General features: G+C 45.9%; 1 protein-coding gene across 1 annotated transcript in view; it reads left to right on the top strand.

Moving 5' to 3' along the window:
* The window catches only part of LOC109289270 (DNA topoisomerase 1-like), a 46210-nt gene extending 35696 nt beyond the window's left edge, over positions 1-10514 (top strand). Inside the window, 3 exon segments of the mRNA XM_019505263.1 lie at positions 5627-5643; positions 7786-7913; positions 10194-10514. Coding sequence (XP_019360808.1) covers positions 5627-5643; positions 7786-7913; positions 10194-10361 — 313 coding nt within the window. The 3' untranslated portion in view covers positions 10362-10514.
* Positions 10515-17610: the final 7096 nt, after the last annotated feature.

Below are 17610 nucleotides of genomic sequence, written 5' to 3'. Positions count from 1 at the left end.
AGCAGGGCAGGCCCTACGAGGAGAGGCGACGGGACCTGAACCTGTTCAGCCTCCACAAGAGAAGGCTGAGGGGGGATCTTGTGGCCTGTTACAAAGTAGTCAGAGGGGACCAGCAGGCATTGGGGGAGTCCCTGTTCCCCCGAGCACTACCAGGAGTGACCGGGAATAACGGTCACAAGCTGGCAGAGGGTAGGTTCAGATTAGACATCAGGAGACACGACTTCACTGTCAGGGTGGCTAGGATCTGGACCCTACTTCCAAGCAAAGTGGTGCAGGCTCCTGCCCTGGGGGTCTTTAAGAGGAGGCTAGACGAACACCTTGCTGGGGTTGTTTGACCCCAGTACTCTTTCCTGACATACCAGGGGGTCGGACTTGATGATCTGCTCAGGTCCCTTCCGACCCTACAAACTATGAAACTATAGACATGAAGATGACAATAGTTGTTCATCTCCTCAATTGTACTATGAGGGTAAGAACATACGTACGTTTGGGGCCACTTCAAAAGGGAAAAGTTTCAAAAGGAATGAGAAATGGGATGGTGCTATTAGCTCTGTAACTGGGGTAGGATGTGGACACGTGCATTTGGAGCAGCTTCAGAAGAGATGACTTTCTACTTGTTGTTACTGGCTTGTCCACAACAATATGAACATTGCAGAACCACTCCAAGGCTAAGTACAGACATTCAGGAAATTAAATCAGGTTCAAAATGGCCACCCGATTTAAACTTAGCTTGCCCCGGTGCCAATCTTACACTTACAGACCCAGTCTCTGTGACCGGCAATCAGTCTAAACCATAACTGAACAGAAGGTCCGTGCACACAAACCGTTCTAAAAATTGCAGAACCTGGTTGAAGATAAATCTGGATCTACGTAGTATCAGACTCATTCAATTTAGGTCAAATGGGTGCATGGAACTTCTGTTCTGCCCACTTCCCCTGTGCAGCCCTGGGGCTGGGAAAACCCAGCCGCTGGCCCCAGCCCCAGGGCTGCTTTTTTCACTACCTGCTTCCCCTGCACTGATCTATTTTTTGTCCACCGCAAGCTTTTTGCTTCCCCACCCCATCAACAGTCAGCCCTCTCAACCTCCATTTCACAAGCCGCTTCAAGTGCAGCCACTTTTATCAACGTTTGCTGCTGCTGGAGCCAAGCAAGTAAGTCCTGGTGGGGAAGGGGTGGGAGAGATGTGGTGGGGATGACGCTGGTCCCCACCACACACCTACAGGTCATGGGTACCTCCCACATTTGAAAACGCTGAGAAATTGACTGGCCTACAGGAAACTAAATGGCCGCAGGTCACGCTTCCCTCCCTACCCCACCCATGGGCCACATCTGTTCGCCACTCCACCCTGGGGTTGCGCCTCCCCTCCTCCCCCACACATAGGCTGTGCCTGCCCACCATCCCCTGGCAGACCCCCAATACCCTCCAGCCTGCTGGACCCCTACACTCTTGGCTACCCCCCCATCCTGACTTACCTGATATCAGGCAGCTATTTTGAATAGATTTAACCTCCCCACAACACCCTCAAATGTCTGTACTTAGCCCAACTGTAACACTGGATGAAGCTGTTAAATTTGGAGTGGTTTTGCTACGTTTGTATCCTTCCCAGTGTTTCCACAATTAACGGTTGGAATATACCAGGTGCTGCCCTTCTGAAAAAACAGCTTCCCGAGCTGCTAATGCCATTTCATTCCTGCTCTGTTCATCCTGCTATGCACCATCTCTTCTGAGTTACGTTCACATGTAGATTACAAATGGTATTTTGCATTATTTGCTTTCATCTTCCTATATTTTTACAGGACTGTTTGCACTTCTATGGCCTCTTCATCCATGGATCTTCTTTAATATGTAAATGTGGAGAAAGGAGTGTCTTGTCTTCTGTATTTCTAGGGTTGTCTTGCTTTCTGTATTTCTATGGCACCTGGGCTTTATGGTGCTACAATAATGTAAATTAGCAACCTAAATTACAAAATAATCTTCATGCTTCAGTCTGCATTTGAGGTGTTCTTTATAAAACTGGATAATTTGGGAGTTAAGTGTTTAGGTTGAGAAGAAGCAAAAGGCAGCCAGAAAGTTCCAGCATGTAGTGAGACCTCCCAAATGCCAGGCTTCAAGAGTGACAGTGGGGAGTTCCGGTGTTTGGATTCTTCCATCCAGATCAATGCTTTTGGGGACAATGACTTCAAAAATAGCAGTTACACCCAGGATTGACTCATGTTGGTCCTTATTCATTGGCCAATACTGTGCTCTAATTTCTGGGAGAAGCAGTTCCCAGAACGATATGAAGAACAAGTGGTGTTGGCTGGCGTGAGTGCACACAAATGGGATATGCTGGAGGATAGCCACAGACTCTTGGGACTTGGATATCCCTAATGTGATCTGTCTTTATGCAGGGCCAAACAATCAAATTACCAAATGAAGCTTGAGGGAATAAGGGGCATGTGTGGTGCCTTGGCATCATTTACTTGATAATGAAGATTCCTCCTTAAGATGTAGCAAATGTCAGGCATGGGAACAAAGCGATGAAAAAGCGAGAACCTAGGGAGCTATAGGTTAACCTTTGTGGTTTGAAATTAATGAAATCATTTTCATTAAAGAAAGAAATTGAAAGTTCAAATTATTCTGAGGCAAGTGTCCTCAATTAAAAAGACCTGCTGTGACTGAGTGACTCATGCCTTGCGAACACGTTGCTCCTACAGAAATGGTGGGGCAGAATGACAAAGAAGGGTGATGTGATACCACTCCGGGCATCTTGATGCTGGTTTATCTGGCGCAAGTTGAAACTGAACTTGGGGGAAACGAGGATGGCCATAGGATTACAGTACAGAATGAAGAGCTGAGAAATAGAGGCTCAGTTCCCAACTCTGCCACAGATTTTTCTCTGACCCTGGGACAAGCCACATAACTTCTCTGTGTAGCAACATCCCCATCAGTGTATGTTGCCTACACAAAATGGGGGGGGACAAAACTGCATCCAGCACCCTTCACGCATACAAGTTGAGCCAGGATGCTGGAGTCAATAGCTCTGTGAAGTTAGCTACTGCAACAACAATTTATAAACTGTGAACAGGAAAATACTCTCCTGATTATATTGATTTCATAACCTGCCTGGCAATGCATCGTAGAGGATCCATCTAGGTTAAAGTGAGACTTCATAGGAGACTGTAGCTGCTGCTGAGGCGGTAGGGTATATATTTGTACAGTGGATTTCAGTGTCCAGGATTGTCCATGGAGCCCCTTGCAGGAGTCTCAAATTTAATTTTAATGGGACAGAACATCCCAATAGACGTAGAAACAGAAATTGTAGAGGCCTGTTTCAGAGTAGGTGATGCCGGTTGCACGGGGGGATGCAAAGCAGGGCACACCGCAGGCACTGGTCTCTGTGAATTAATCACCTCCCTAGGCTCACCAGAAATTGTTGGCAAAGGCAGAAAAATTAAATCAATTTAAAAAGTCTTGACAAAGGCCTCAGGGGCTAACACATCAGGGCATTCTCTGCTCTCCCTGCAATAAGGAGAGTTTGTAAATGGAACTTTTCTTTTCAATTGCTTCCGTTTCGTTCTTTCACTGGTGACCTCCTTCCTCCCCTCCCCTCCCCTCCCTGCCTTGCTTCCCTTGTTCCCACTCTACATCTAGACTGGTATTTCATTTATCATTCTCCCTCCCCCATCCCCTGGTGGCCTGGTTTCCCTTCATTTTATTTAATTGATTATAACTAATTGACTCTCACATTGGGGAATAGAGACTTCTGAGCTGGATGGCTTTTATTTTAGTTATTTATTTTCTAAGTTCTTTCTCAGGCCCAGCACTTAAGTCAAAGGCTCTTCTTAAAATAGCAGGAGGTTTATTAACTTTTACCCTTGTCCAGGAAATGAAAAGCAGAACTTCCAGTGACTTGTGAGGTGGCTCTACTGGGATTATATCATGGTGGGGTTAAGAGCTTTGGGGGAAAAACTGTCTGCTTCATTGCAAGCACATCATGCAGCTAGGTCAAAACCTGGTAATGGTGGAGTTCCATTCACAGGGGGGAAAGATAGGCATTGTACTTCAAGATAACTGCCTCTTCTGAAAGCAGTTTAAGAATAAGAGAAGCAGTGCAGGACCAGTTCATAGGATTTTCCAGGTGGGGTAGGAAAACTTAGGCATCCTTATCCTGGCTCTGCCATGGGATAACCATGGATCTGTCTGCATTGCAGAGCACAATGTAGTGTAACAATGCCCAAGCTAAATCTAAGCAATCTACCTCAAGTGTTTTTGATTCATAGGGTGGAGAGGGACCTCAAAGGTCATCTTGACCATCTCCTTGCCTGAATGCAGGAATGCTGTGGCAGCTATGCTGCTTCTGGTACAAGTACTAGCTCTGGTGTCTCCTCACTGTACTACAGTCTGTAGTGTAGACATACTCTAGCAAGTCATGGAGTGTGTGTCTGTACTGCACTGTGCATGGTTGTACACAGATATCTGGGTCAGCTTGGAGGAAGCCCGGCTGGGCACTAGAAGAGCAGGCCTGCATTTAGAGAAGCAAGATACATGAGCTGGAATGGAGCACTGTGTGATAACAGGTGGTTTTGCTTCTAGTAAACATCTACAGTTTCAGAGCTAGCTAAGATATACTAGTCTGGGTTGGACTATGCTAGGATAGGTATGCTGCACCATCTGTCAGAGCTAGCTTAAGTATCTGCACAGGATTGCATTGATGTGTGTAGACACACCCTTAAGAAAGCATGTGTACTTAATGCATGTTGTGGCTGCCCGGTAGGGGGCACTACTATGCAGAGCCACCCACCTCACTGTGCCAGACCTAAAACCACGCTTCGAGAGTCTCCCCGGGGGAGCCATTCCTCTTCCTGGAAAACACCTGCAAGCCTGGGGTAACACTGCCACCACCCAGGCCCTGGTCTCTGGTAGGACTCTGTGCAGCCCAGGGTACGCAGACCTTGTAAGCCTTGGGAGTGCTTTTGCCCACTGGTAATATTTCGGGGTGCTTCTTCCAGCCTGAAGCATCCAAAGGTAGCGTCCAGCACCAGAGGAAAATAGAAAGGCAAACCCAGCGTAGCTGGCACAGCTAAGGAAGTAATGAAGGTCTGTCTCTCAGCCACTTTCACAGAGAAACAGCCAGTCATGCTGCAACCCAATACCTTTATTGATCAGGGGGAGGGGTAGAACAAAGGAATAGAAAAAAAGCACTTTGAGCAAACCAAAATAAGTTGAACCTTTACAGAGAATGGGTTTGGGGACACTTTTAATATGTGTCTGAATTATTTAGTTCTAGTCTACTAGCTAGATTCCAGGTTTCTACTTACAAAGTTTCATCTACTCAGAGCCTAGGTACTCTGCTTGCTGCTTTCAAAATGCCTGCCAGAGGAAGAGAGTAAGCTCCCTCTCCCCTCAGGAAGTTTTACAGTCCAGTCACCTAGATGACCAAGTTAAACCACATAGCACACAGGTGAAAGAGGAAGGGGTGTGTGCAATGACCCAAGGCAGGGCAGAGAGGGAGAGATTTCTTCACACGTTAGCTGTCCTGTCCTAAAATCCTGGCAGAGACAGGGCATGGTAGGGTTACTATGAGGCCCATCATGCAAAGTCGGATGGGGTGAGGAGGGCTAGTGCTACCTCTCTTGTGGCAAGAAGTGCAAAGCACCTTTGTCTTCACTAGGATATTATGGCACAGCAATTGCCTTACTGCCTTAAAAGGAAGACAGCTTTTTGGCGGTGAAGATAGATTCTTTGTGTCTCTTGCTCTGCCATGGCGAATAACAGTATGAATTTTGGATGTAAAATGCTGTGAGATCTTTGAAGGGAAAGTTTATGTAAGCAGCAGATGGTTTTAAAAATAACTATCCTTATTGCTGAGACACCTGGCTGAGCTGGAGAAACAAAGCCCTACTTAATTAAGCTTTTCAATACAACAACTCCCTACTCCGGTTCTTTCCCTGGGAACAACTTTTCCCTGTAGTATGTAGGAGGGAGTGGGTTGCCACCCATGAAAGCTAAAGGTCTTTTTGTGTATCAACAATATTTGGTGGTTGGAGTGAATAATTCAGTGTGTTTTTCATATTTTATTTACTGCTTTTTCCCCAGTTTCTGCTGCCTTGAAGCCCTTGTAAGGGGAGGAGGAGTAAGGGAGTCCTTCATTTCTGAGCAGGTCCTCATCAAATTGCTGGCACAAGTATTTATTTTAGATGGTCTTGTTCTGATTTTAGAGAAGGGGGGGAGTTGCTAGTTTCTGTGTGGCACAAAGCTATTTTCATTAATCTGTTTGTTTTCCTTACGCCCTCCTCTGTGCTGCTTGGTGGTGACTGCACTTGTTTCCCTGTTTCCTTTGTGAATTAGGAGTAAAATATGCAGGTTTCCCGCCCTGCTGAGAAAGGTGGAGGTTTTTTTCCCCTTGCTTTTTGTCTCAGCCATGTGCTTTGCCCAAGCTCGCCATCTGCTGGAAGACACGTCGCCCCTGCCTGGCATGGCTCTGCAGAGCCAAACCCTGCTCCAGGGAAATCAGAGCTATAAAGAAGTGATGGCTTGCAAATTTCTGCCTCGCCGGCAAGCTGCCTCTTCAGTCCGAAAATGCAAGAGCCCTCTGCCGACTTGGTGTTCATTAGCTCGTGCAAGTGTCAGCTCCTCTTGGTCTGTTTGCATGCGGCTGGTGTCCTTGCAGCAGTGCTGGGGAGCGATTTTCAGAGCTCTTGCTGCTTGTCTGCTTTTCAGTGCCTTTCTACGTGTTCTCCCAGGCCATGCTGCCCCCACCGCTTGGTTTTTCCTGGATAACTCTCTTCCAATGCCTGAAGAAGGGCTATTGCACCCAAAAGCTTGCAAAGAACCGTTTTTCCCCAACTACTCAGTTGGTCTAATAAAAGTTATCACATCTACCCAAAAAACCTTGCCTGCCTTTGTCCTCAGACCAACGCGGCTACAACCAAAAACCCAGTTCTGATGTCGTTTGCACTCCACTTCTATTTTGTGTCTCTGCACCTTGACCTGACAGCGAGCACCTGGGAACCAGCAACAAGGCTGGAGGTCACAGCATTGGGAAGAGGAGGAGGTCTCTCAGCCTTTATAGTCCAATAGGAGATTATACGAATGTGCTGAGGTCTTGGGTTGCGGGGAGGGAGTGGGGAGGCTTTAGGGATGGAGGAGCAACATTAGGTCAGTTCAAACTCATGAGCCTCTTGCCAAAGCACCTCTGAAATCAGTAGTTTCCTATAGTTTGCCCACACCAAAATACAGGAACACAGTAACGCCTTTAAAAATAAATAACTGTCCCATTAGCAAGTGCATTAAGGGAATCAATTCCCAGTGTGAGCATAGAGAAATGAAAAGTTAGCTGATTGCGGACCCACAATATATATTTCTCTACGTATCCAAGCAAAGTCTAGTGATTAATAAATTACACAACTAGTTTCTGTGCATAGACTAGCTTTTTAAACTTATTACTTCAAACTTCTCTTCTGTTATTTGCTGCACTGTTATAGTCTGAAAAATGACACTGATTTTCCCCCAAACTTCTTCTGCCCAAAAATATTCTGAGCAGAAGTGCATCCCGTACTGCGACAGATGTCCACTGTTCTTTATTCCTTTTCTCTGTATGTATTTCTTCTGGGTCCTAATTTCTATAAGAAGCTGAATTTTTTTGTTCTGATCTCTTCACCCACAAAGCCCACTTGCTATTCAATGGGAGTTAAACTAGCCATTTAAACAGAGAGTAAATTAGCAATGTAGTTAATAAGTGCTACTTCATGAAGGCTTACATGGGTATGTATTTTTCCCCATATAGGGGAAAAACATCCCAGTGCCCCCACCAGGACACACATGGAAAGAAGCTTGTCATGACAATACTGTCACTTGGTTGGCATCTTGGACAGAAAACGTGCAGGGATCAGTCAAATATGTCATGCTGAATGCCAACTCTAAGCTGAAGGTTGGTCTTACTCTGCGGTTTCAGAAATAATCATCAGAAGCTAGGGAGTCAGAGGCCATACAGATGGCAAAGTGTCCTTTAAAATGCCTACGCCACTGTTTTCCATTGCAGAACATGCTTTTGGTGTGAGAGGGAGAAGTATGTATTGGACTCAGTCACAGCCAAGAGGCAAGCATTTGAGCACAGCAAATGCTGAAGCTGAGCTTCGCTGCCAGTTGTTTTGCTTCAGTAGTTAACGTAAAAAAAAAAATCAGAAGTTGTAGCTGAATTAGCTGTTTCTGCGAAGAGGCCTGAAGAGAGTAAATAGGCAAGACGGCTGCTGTCCTGTGTTAAATGCTGTCCGGGTCACAGCAGAAGGGTATTTGCCTCTGGGTAGAAAAGAGAGATGCTCTTCAATCTCTGATGATGGTAATCTCATATCTTGACTCTCCTATTCAGTCCTTGCCAGAGATAGCTTTGCCACTTGTAGGAAAAGGTTGCTGGGCTCCCTCATGCCATCTTGTTCTCTGTCTGTGCACGCAGAAGGCTGCTCTATGGCAATGCTGTGGGTTGGTAGGAGTCTCATGGTGCCAGCTCCAAACTGTTGTCAATATGAGGGAAAGTTCAGGTCTTCCTAGATTTTTCTACAGTACCTGGCATAATACGGCATTAACACCGTTCAGTGGCTTTGGGCACCATCACATTCAATTATTAGATGCCACTGGAGATAGACCTGTCATGTAGTCAAGTCTTGATTTTGACCTCTTGGCCTGTGGATGTCATGAATGAGGAAGTGAGTTTGGGCTCATGAAACTCATGCTATACATCTCTGATTTAGTTAGTCCATAAGGGGCTGATCTAACTTGCCCTGTGTACCTAATGCCATCCACCATGGAGCATTTGACTGAGCCTAAGGAGATACAGGACAGGTTTTTCCAAGCCCTCTGGATGATCTTGGGCAAATCAGTGCATCTTTCTGTGCCTCTGGTTCCTATCTGAGAAATAGAGGCCTCTTCTGGAAAAGCACTTTGGGATCTGCTGATGGAAAGTGCTGTATAAGAGCTGGAGGTTGTGACCCTCCTCAGTTCTGTTTGGCCGCAGCTGTGCTTCACCGAGGACTGTGGTGTCTGATTCCTGGCCAGGCTCCCATCACATCAGTCCTGTCCAGAGTATTTTCAAAAAATGGATTGAAACAAACCCTCCATCCACCCATTGCAAATCCCTCTATTGAGCATCTGAACTCGCACTGTGCGCCTGGCTCTTGGTTGCACAGTTTCTCTTCACAAACCCTTATTTCAGTGCAATGATTCTGGAATAATGGTCTCCTCGAGTTTAGCCCAGACTAAATTGTTCACCAGGGCGTGCTTTGGGCCCTATACGTTGTAAATGAAGCTGTACATCCCAAGCAGAGCCAGATGCTAAGATTTACCAAACAGGATCCGCAGCAACCCTTGGCAGTTGCTTACTATTTATGCCCTTACTAAAATGTTTTTTTGCAGATGAAAGACAGTTACAGTAACTGGTTCAACCAATCTCTGGGTCTATTTTAAGCTGCATAATGTACTGCTCCATATCCTTTGATTATAGCAGAGATTCCAGTCTTATTTGAAGAACCTTCCCCATGTGCAAATGCGCTGCAAGTGTTGCAAATATATTATTTACACCAGATACCGTTTTTTTCCATTGCTCTTTAAGCCAGTTCATCCACATCTCCAAGTTTCAGCCTGGAGAATGACTGTGGCTCCATCTAGCGGCTTCAGGCAGGTGCAAGGTAATATTTAGCTTTGCCCTGAATTTCTGCCGTTCATCAGTAACAGACCCAAGTCAAAAAACAGGGCTTGCAAGCTGATGCGGTTACTGCAGAATATTTAATTGTCTTATTTTAAGTAAGTCTCGTTTGAAAAATAGAGACTGGAGGGTCCCTTATATTTCCAAGGGAGTTCAGATGCTGCTGTTCTTTGACAAGTGCTTAGCAGTAGCTTGTTAGATCCGCCCTGTGCTTGCTTTTGTCTGTGAGTGTGAATACATTGGCGATCATTCAAAACCACCATATAGGGGAGATGGGTACATTAAAACCTGGAAATGTTCAGGGATTCACCAGACATGGCACATCCCTACATGTGTCAGACTGAGGAAAAGAGCCTTTATGAAGTCCAGTATTGGATTTGGATTCCAAACCTCCCAAAGACTTGGGGATATTTTGGAGCGAGCAGTTTGTTTGGTCTGATCTCGGAAGATGAAGTCACTTTTTAGTACCTTGTATTCTGCCTTTTAATTTGATTTCATTCTCTTCCCTTTTAGGGAGAAAAGGACTGGGAAAAGTATGATGTTGCCTGGAAGCTGAAGACCTGTGTGGACAGGATCCGGGCTCAGTACTGCCTGGACTGGAGAGCCAAGGAAATGAAGCTGCGGCAACAAGCAGTTGCACTTTACTTCATTGATAAGGTAGGAAATCCTGAGACAAAATGACCCCTGACTGAGACCCATGCTGAAAGTAGTGTGGGGCTGGATGGCTAATGGGAGGGCAGTAGGATGTAGATCTGATATCTCTGGTTCTGATCCAGCTTGCTAGTGGGGAAAACAACAACCTCGGTTGGAAATGATCTGTCTGCCAGCCAGTCAGTGGGATGGATGACCTGACATGACCTGGATGGCTCTCAGCTTTGAGGCTCTTGACACTGATTTGCACTGATGCTGACAGAAGGGAATGAGTTGGAAACTGAACTCTATTCCCATCCCTGGGTTTGTCTTGCCACTGCACCTGCTCTATGGGCGGACAAACCATCTTGGTCCCCAGAGCCATCAATACAACACCTTTCAGGAGCAGTAAGGGCCAGATGATTTTCTACTTTCAAGCACAGAAGTGGACGTTTGCACCCAAGTGTGTTTCTGTTCCACTCTACTCGAGTTGTGGAAGATCATTCAAAGCCACCGTATAAGGGAGATGAGCACATTGGCTTGTGATTCGGTTATAGGGGCAAGATGAGAGTGAAAGTAGATGCATTAGCAGATTTTGCAGGACTTGAACAGGGTAGAAGAGAATGATGTTTAGGCATGTACACCTACTTCTGTGCCTAATAAGCTATAACTGGGATAGAATCGGGCCCTAGGTTGTCTATTCTTAAAAATACGATCCTCCATTGCTTGGCAGGACCTTGAGCACTGAGAACCTATATGCATTTCTTATGACGGCATACTGCAGATGGCACCTGCTTGGTTTCTGAGGAAGACCAGGGATTGTCCAGCCTTCGCATTTGAGAGCACTTGGTGATCATGCATACCTGGTTGTATTGATTATGATCTGACATCCGAACTTCTCAGTGGAGAGACTGAGGCTAAAGAAGGTATCAGCTATGGTGAATGAACATATTTTACACGTGCACGCCGGTTAGAATTTGTAGCTCTGAAGACTTTTTAGTGTTGGGTGCCAGTGAATATAGGCATTTGAGGAATCCTGGCTTGTAGATGGGGGCACCCGCTGTATGGATGCACTAAAATGCATCCAGCCATGCAAATCTATTATAAATGTTGTGGCCATGTGGATTTTCTAAAACAACTGAGGCCAACGGAGAGAACCAGCATTTCCCGCAGCTGATATTTAGGTGGTTGGTTTGCTCACTTGATATATTTACCCATTACAGATAAACACTTCAGCAAAATTCCCTGTCTCTCTCTAGTTGCTGCTTGATACAAATGAGTGCTAGCTCTGATGATGGGGATCTTTTCATCTATCAATGGGAAATAACAAGCCTTTGCATTTTGGCATCTCCTTCAAAAGCCAAAACTAAGGCTGACTCATAGGAATGTGGGACTGGAAGGGGCCTCCTGGGCCATGAAGTCCATCTCCCACTTGTGCAAGAAACCTTTACCCGAGGAGCCCTTGAAAGCGCACAATTCATTCCCTTGTGCCAGGGTGAGGGCAGAGCACCTGACTGGCTGGCACGTTCGGTATTATATTGTATGACTTACACTAGAGGGCAGGTCATGGATTTAATGTCACGCTGCTTTTTTTTTTTAATCTTTACCCACCAATACGAATTCATTGCTGGAGAAAAGTATCAGGCTCCCAGCCCTAGAGAATGATGTCCTCTATCAAGTCACACAGCAGTGATGGGAGGGAGAGTGGGGAAGATCCTAGTGCTTTTGTTTTCATTTCCTACCTAAGTCTCTCTCAGATCTTGTTTTGAGTGAAATCCCTTGCCCAGGGAGATGCTGCAAAAGGTTATTAGGCTAACCCTCTTCACACTGAATTCTGCATGAATAATTCAAGCCCCTTAGTTAGCATTCAGCCACATCACCTCACTTGTCACTCACCAAAGGTTAGTGCTTCCATCGTTGTCCAACAGAACTTGTCCCCAAGCACCTTCCTTCTCCTTCACTTTCCGTCCACCTCCCTTATTATTATTTTTTTTAAACAGGCACCGGTTTGATGAAGATACTTCTTGGCTGTGCTAACTCTCTTTTTCTTGTTCTTTTTCTTTTTTTCAGCTCAGTCCCTCCAGGCCCCTCTGTTGTTTCTGGTAGTTTGAGTGGCTGCCACTGAACACAGTGTCTTCGACATCCTTCATTCTGTTGTAAGCTTGGGGTAGACCTCTGAAGTTCAGATCCACAATGGTGATTTCCTACCAGTGTTATGCAGGCTTCTGACTTGCATGAGCCCTTTGCAACAGGCCATCTGGGACCAACTCGGAGGCTTTTTGCACAAGTCTCTATCACTTGAGCCCAAGGAATAACTCTGTTATCTGGTAGCAGCAGTCTGCTCCCAGCCTTGGTGGACCAGCTGGCCAATGCCAGTTGCAACTCCCTGAGCATCTCCTGGGCGGGAAAGCTTGGAACGGGCAAGTTAACTCTGAACCCAGGAGAGCATCTTTGGCAATGGCTGAGACTCAGCCAGCTCTAGAGAGCAGGGCTTTATTTACTTCCATTCAAACCCCTATTACTCCCTGATCATCAGTAGTCATAGTACTTTGCAGTGTTTTGAAGCTTAAGGCCAATGACAAGTTAATGAGTTGTTGTCTAGGAAAGGAAAATGGAAAGGATTTAGACGCCTGGGTTGCATTAACTTTAATGGTGTCCCTTGAACCCTGTGTTGGGGGAACTTGGATTTAGCCCTCCAGGATGACTGCTGTGATCTCTCCCAGAAGCCTGAAACTCTCATCTAAATCACCATACAAACAGTGGTCGTTAAGTGAAGGGAGCACTTGGATCGGGACCCAAGAAACACTCTGGGTAGCCTAGTTTTTACTTCAGCAATATTTGAGGGAGGCAGGTTCACTTGGTCGCACTTCAGGAACCTCTTCCTTCTCTAGAGCAGCGGTTCCCAAACTCAGACAGATCGTCCACTGCCAATTTAAAACGATACAACCTTAAGTACCACCAGGACTCCCTTTCCTAGCATTTCCTACTTTCTCCTGAGCCTCATTGACAGGATGTTGCAGCCCTTTATTTTGGCTGTCTTGTGTCCTCTCCTTGTTCAGATGCACTTCATACTACTCCTTATTCCATTGTGCCTGGCTCTTTCTTATACGGGATAATATACCTCAACCCCCAAAATGGTGTCCTCAGGCATGGTTCCCAGGTAACTTTCTAGTGCATTTTTTCCTGATTTACATTAAGTGACTTGGATAAGTTGCATCCATTCCAATTCTGGAATTTCTTGTACGCTCATGAAGGCACATTTGCTTTCCATCTTCACCAGGTGCCAATGGCCATCTTTTCTTTAGTTGTCCTTCCACTCATGTCTTTCCAGTTTAACTGCCCCTGCTTGAAGGCTTTGGTCTAAATGAAAGTCATCTGATTTGAAAGCGTTTCTGTTACTCTTCACAGCCCATATCAACTAGAAAATAGGTATCATTGTCCAGTGAGTTAATCCATCATGAGGATATAGGTTGCTTATTCTCCATGCCCCTTCAGCACTAGAGGAAGAGTCGGGATTCCTTGGCGCTATTCCTGGTTCTGCCGCTGACTTCAGCTTCCCTGCTGTGGTGGCCAACAAGCATGCCCGTTTGTGATGAGTGAAGCCAATGGGAATGAGATCGAGACCACTCATTTCATTTCTCACTGGCTTGAGGATGAACTGGCCCATGCAAGGTGAACTAGTCTATATTCCATTACCAGTCTCTAGAGCCATGGAGCCTTCCCCAGTAAAGATGAACTGTGAAGATGATAGTTACTGAGGTTCTCCCAGGTTTGAGTCTGAGCTCATATAAATTCTGACAGAAAGAAAATGACTTTGAATGATGACCAAGACCTGAAAGGAAAAAGGGGAAAAAAAAGAAAACCAGAGAGGAATTTGGGAACATAGCTCAGAAAGATATAAACAGCAGCTTGAAAGCCAAGTTAGTAGTACACAAAGATGTAATGTCATTGCAGCTTGATGCTCCAGGGCCAGAGGCAACTTAGGTATGACACGTGCTGTTCTGTTTTTAAGCTGGTTTTCAGAGCAGGGAACGAAAAGGAAGAAGGGGAGATGGCCGATCCAGTCGGCTGCTGCTCACTGAGAGTGGAGCATGTGAAACCGCACCTGGAGCTTGGTGGAGAAAAGCACGTGGTGGAATTTGATTTCCTGGGTAAAGACTCCATCCGATACTACAACAAAGTGTCCGTGGAAAAGGAGGGAAAATGCAAAGGAAAATCACTTCTAAATGTGCGGGAGAAAGCTTGAGGTTGGAAATGGGGCTGGGACTGGAAGTCAGGAGGTCTGGGCTCTTTCTGGCTCTGCAACTGATGTCCTTTTTGACTTGGGGCATGTCACTTCTCCCCTACGTGCCTGTGATCATGAGCACTCCTCCCCTACATGCCTCTTACCCCTTTTTCCCCTCCGTTTATATCTTAAACTCCCTGGAAGCAGTAATTGTGGGGTCTGCACATGAGTGTGATTAATTTTTATTTTTAGGACTGATTTGCTCAACAGGCAAAGATGCTTTGGTTTAAACCAAGCTTTTTTTTTTGTAGTTTTACTTCAGCCAAACCAAAATAAGCCTGTGTTAAACAAGTCAGTCTTCCTTGTGCATTCCTCTAGGACGGTTTAAAATGCTGGTCTCTACCTCTCACTCTGCACAGCACCTAATCCTAGGTGGGACCTTGAGGCAGTACCATAATGGGAACACTCGCCCCATGGGGAAACTTCAGTAAGCACCCTTTTTTTTGGCCTTAGGATGTGATTCCATGCAAAGGGACTTTAATCTGCCATTAGTTTACTTTCCTAATAAAAACACTCCATTATTATGCAAAGGGAAGAGGATAAAGCAAGGCTGTCTTGTGCTAAGCAATAAACCTTTTGCATATGGTTATACGGCTATACTTTGCCCTTATAGTGCCTTTCACAGAAGGATCTCAAGACATTTTCCAGACGTTAGTTAATTAATCTCCATAACATCCGTGTGAATTAGGTAACTTATCTACTCTTTTACAGATGGATGAAATGAGGCACACAGAGGTTAAGTGCTTTGCGTGAAGTCGAGCAGTGACATGGAGGAAAAGTTGGGAGTGGAGCTGAGCGCCCTGGCACGGTGGTCTCCCACCGCTGCGTCGTTGTCTCAGGTCCCATTTCAAAGGAGAAGGGTCTAGAGTTGAACTCCGTATGTGTTTGCAAAACCTTAACTTCTTCAACTTCAAGGGAAATACTAGCCGAGCACCTGACAGGCATTTTTCTAGATTAAACACAAGGCTTTTACTAGGCAAACAGTGATTTCTTATTTGAAAAGAATGTCTCCTCTAAAGAGAACAAAATGCAATCTCAACAAGCACTTGTGTTTTGATTAAAAAAATATACTTGAACCTCAGACCGGAACACACACTTTTCTGAGCGGTTAGCTTCGAAGTCTGGCAAAACAAGCACTCCTGTCCTTAGGGAAATAACGAATTTGTACAAGCATTCGGCAGATTTTTGACCAGATGTTTTTCATTAGAAATGGGAGCTTCTGAATGTTCATGCATTTTGGCATTCTGGAAATCTGGGATTTTTGTCTTTTTAGATTGAGGACATTTGACAGCTTGAGCTAGATGGAGGACGGAGCAGTCTGACTAAACGTAGGCACTGCTAGGTACAACGTGAAATGGCGGAGGCTCAGATCTGTGGTGGTTTCAGCCCTGCAGATTCTCTCAGATGTGATCAATGGGGTCTCCTGCCTGCTTTTGTCAAGTGACGTGTTTACTGATGTAAGACCCATTTATCTTTGCAATGCACTGACTGATGATGATCTATTCTGTTTTAATAAGGTGTTTAAAAATCTCCAGCTGTTTATGAAGAACAAGCAAGGGGGAGATGATCTATTTGACAGGCTGAACGTGAGTATGAGCCTTGCACAGAGCCATCGTGGTGGTGGTGGTGATTAATATTGACGGATTGAATTTGGCGGCTCTTATCTAAGCAACCTACTGCCAGATGGCGAACGAACCTGGGGAGGCTGGGGAAAAACAGGGAGAGAGACTTCCCACCTGTTGCTTTCTCCTGTCACTAAGCTCATTGGGTGGCACAGCCAGGGAATAGGACGAGGTGGGCAAAATGCAGCCTGTGTGTCGGATGTGGCCCACCAGGCCATTCTATCCAGCCCGCGGGGCCCCTAAAAATTTAGAAAATTAATACATATCTGCCCCTGGCTGCCTGTAATATGGCCCTCAATGGCTTGCCAGAACTCAGTATGTGGCCCTCCACCCAAAATAATTGCCCGCCCCTGGAATAGGAGGAAGGTGGTGAGGGCCGAAGGATGCAAGTCCTGGTCCCATGTTCTTGTGCTTCTTGATGCCAAACTCCAGAGAAGTCATTACTTCCAGAAGAACTTTTTTTTTCCTCCCAAGGGAAATGAGCATCAGTGGCCTCACTCCAACCCTCAACAAATTACCTTTGTTCTTCCAATTAATTTAGCCTTCTGCTTAGTGTGCAGCAAATGTATAATTAGCGCCAGAAAAAGACAGAAATGTTATTTCAAAAAACTGTTTGAAATGCCCCAAAGAGACATTCCAGCAGGTTTTACCCAGTGTTCCCTTCTCTCCATTCCCACTTTAATTACCACTGAGCCTCCTTGTTTAATGCTATTTTATGGAGCACTTCTTTTCTCTCTACTGCTATTAGAAAGTCACTGGTGTGGAAAAACCATGGAGAGTGTCATGAGAAGAATCATGGCTGAGGCAGTGCATTTGAAAATGTTTTTCAGAACCTAAAGGGAGGTTTAGATTTCTTTTAATTTAAAGCCCCCAAACGGCAGGGGACAGAGATGGATACAGCTCTGCAGAAAAACACTAAAGCTGCCAAATTTCCCATCCTTGCTTGTGGGAAGTGGGATCGCAGCAGATGTGTGAACTATCGCCGCTCTGACCACTGTCTGTGTGCATTTAAGGAGAGAGCGTCCGAGGGCCAGTCACCAGGGATGCTGGGTAAAATGTGGGGCTTCCATTGCAGGCAAGGGTTTTCTCTGCACGCGCCGGCCAAGATGAGGCCTGGAGTCGTCATACCCAGCCAAGCTTGTTCTTCTGGTCTTCGAGTAGCAGGAGAGGGCAAAGTCGAGTTTGTGCAGTTTCCCTGTCTTTACTCTCCGTACTGCACCGCCCTTTGGAGCAGAAGGCAGCAAGCACCCATCCACCCTGCCGCACGAGCTCAGCGAAGAAGGAGCAGAAAGTCTCCCGGATGGACTCGGCCGTCTGGAGCCAAACTCTCTTCACAGCCAGCTGCTGTGGGGTGGTGAGGGAAAGTCCAGCCAGGGGTCTGGATGAGAGTAAT

This window comes from Gavialis gangeticus, unplaced genomic scaffold (assembly GCF_001723915.1).
Source record: "Gavialis gangeticus isolate Ggan-Ray unplaced genomic scaffold, GavGan_comp1, whole genome shotgun sequence".
Lineage (NCBI taxonomy): Eukaryota > Metazoa > Chordata > Crocodylia > Gavialidae > Gavialis > Gavialis gangeticus.
Note: the sequence above shows the minus strand (reverse complement) of the source record. Positions and strands in the feature narration are given on the sequence as shown.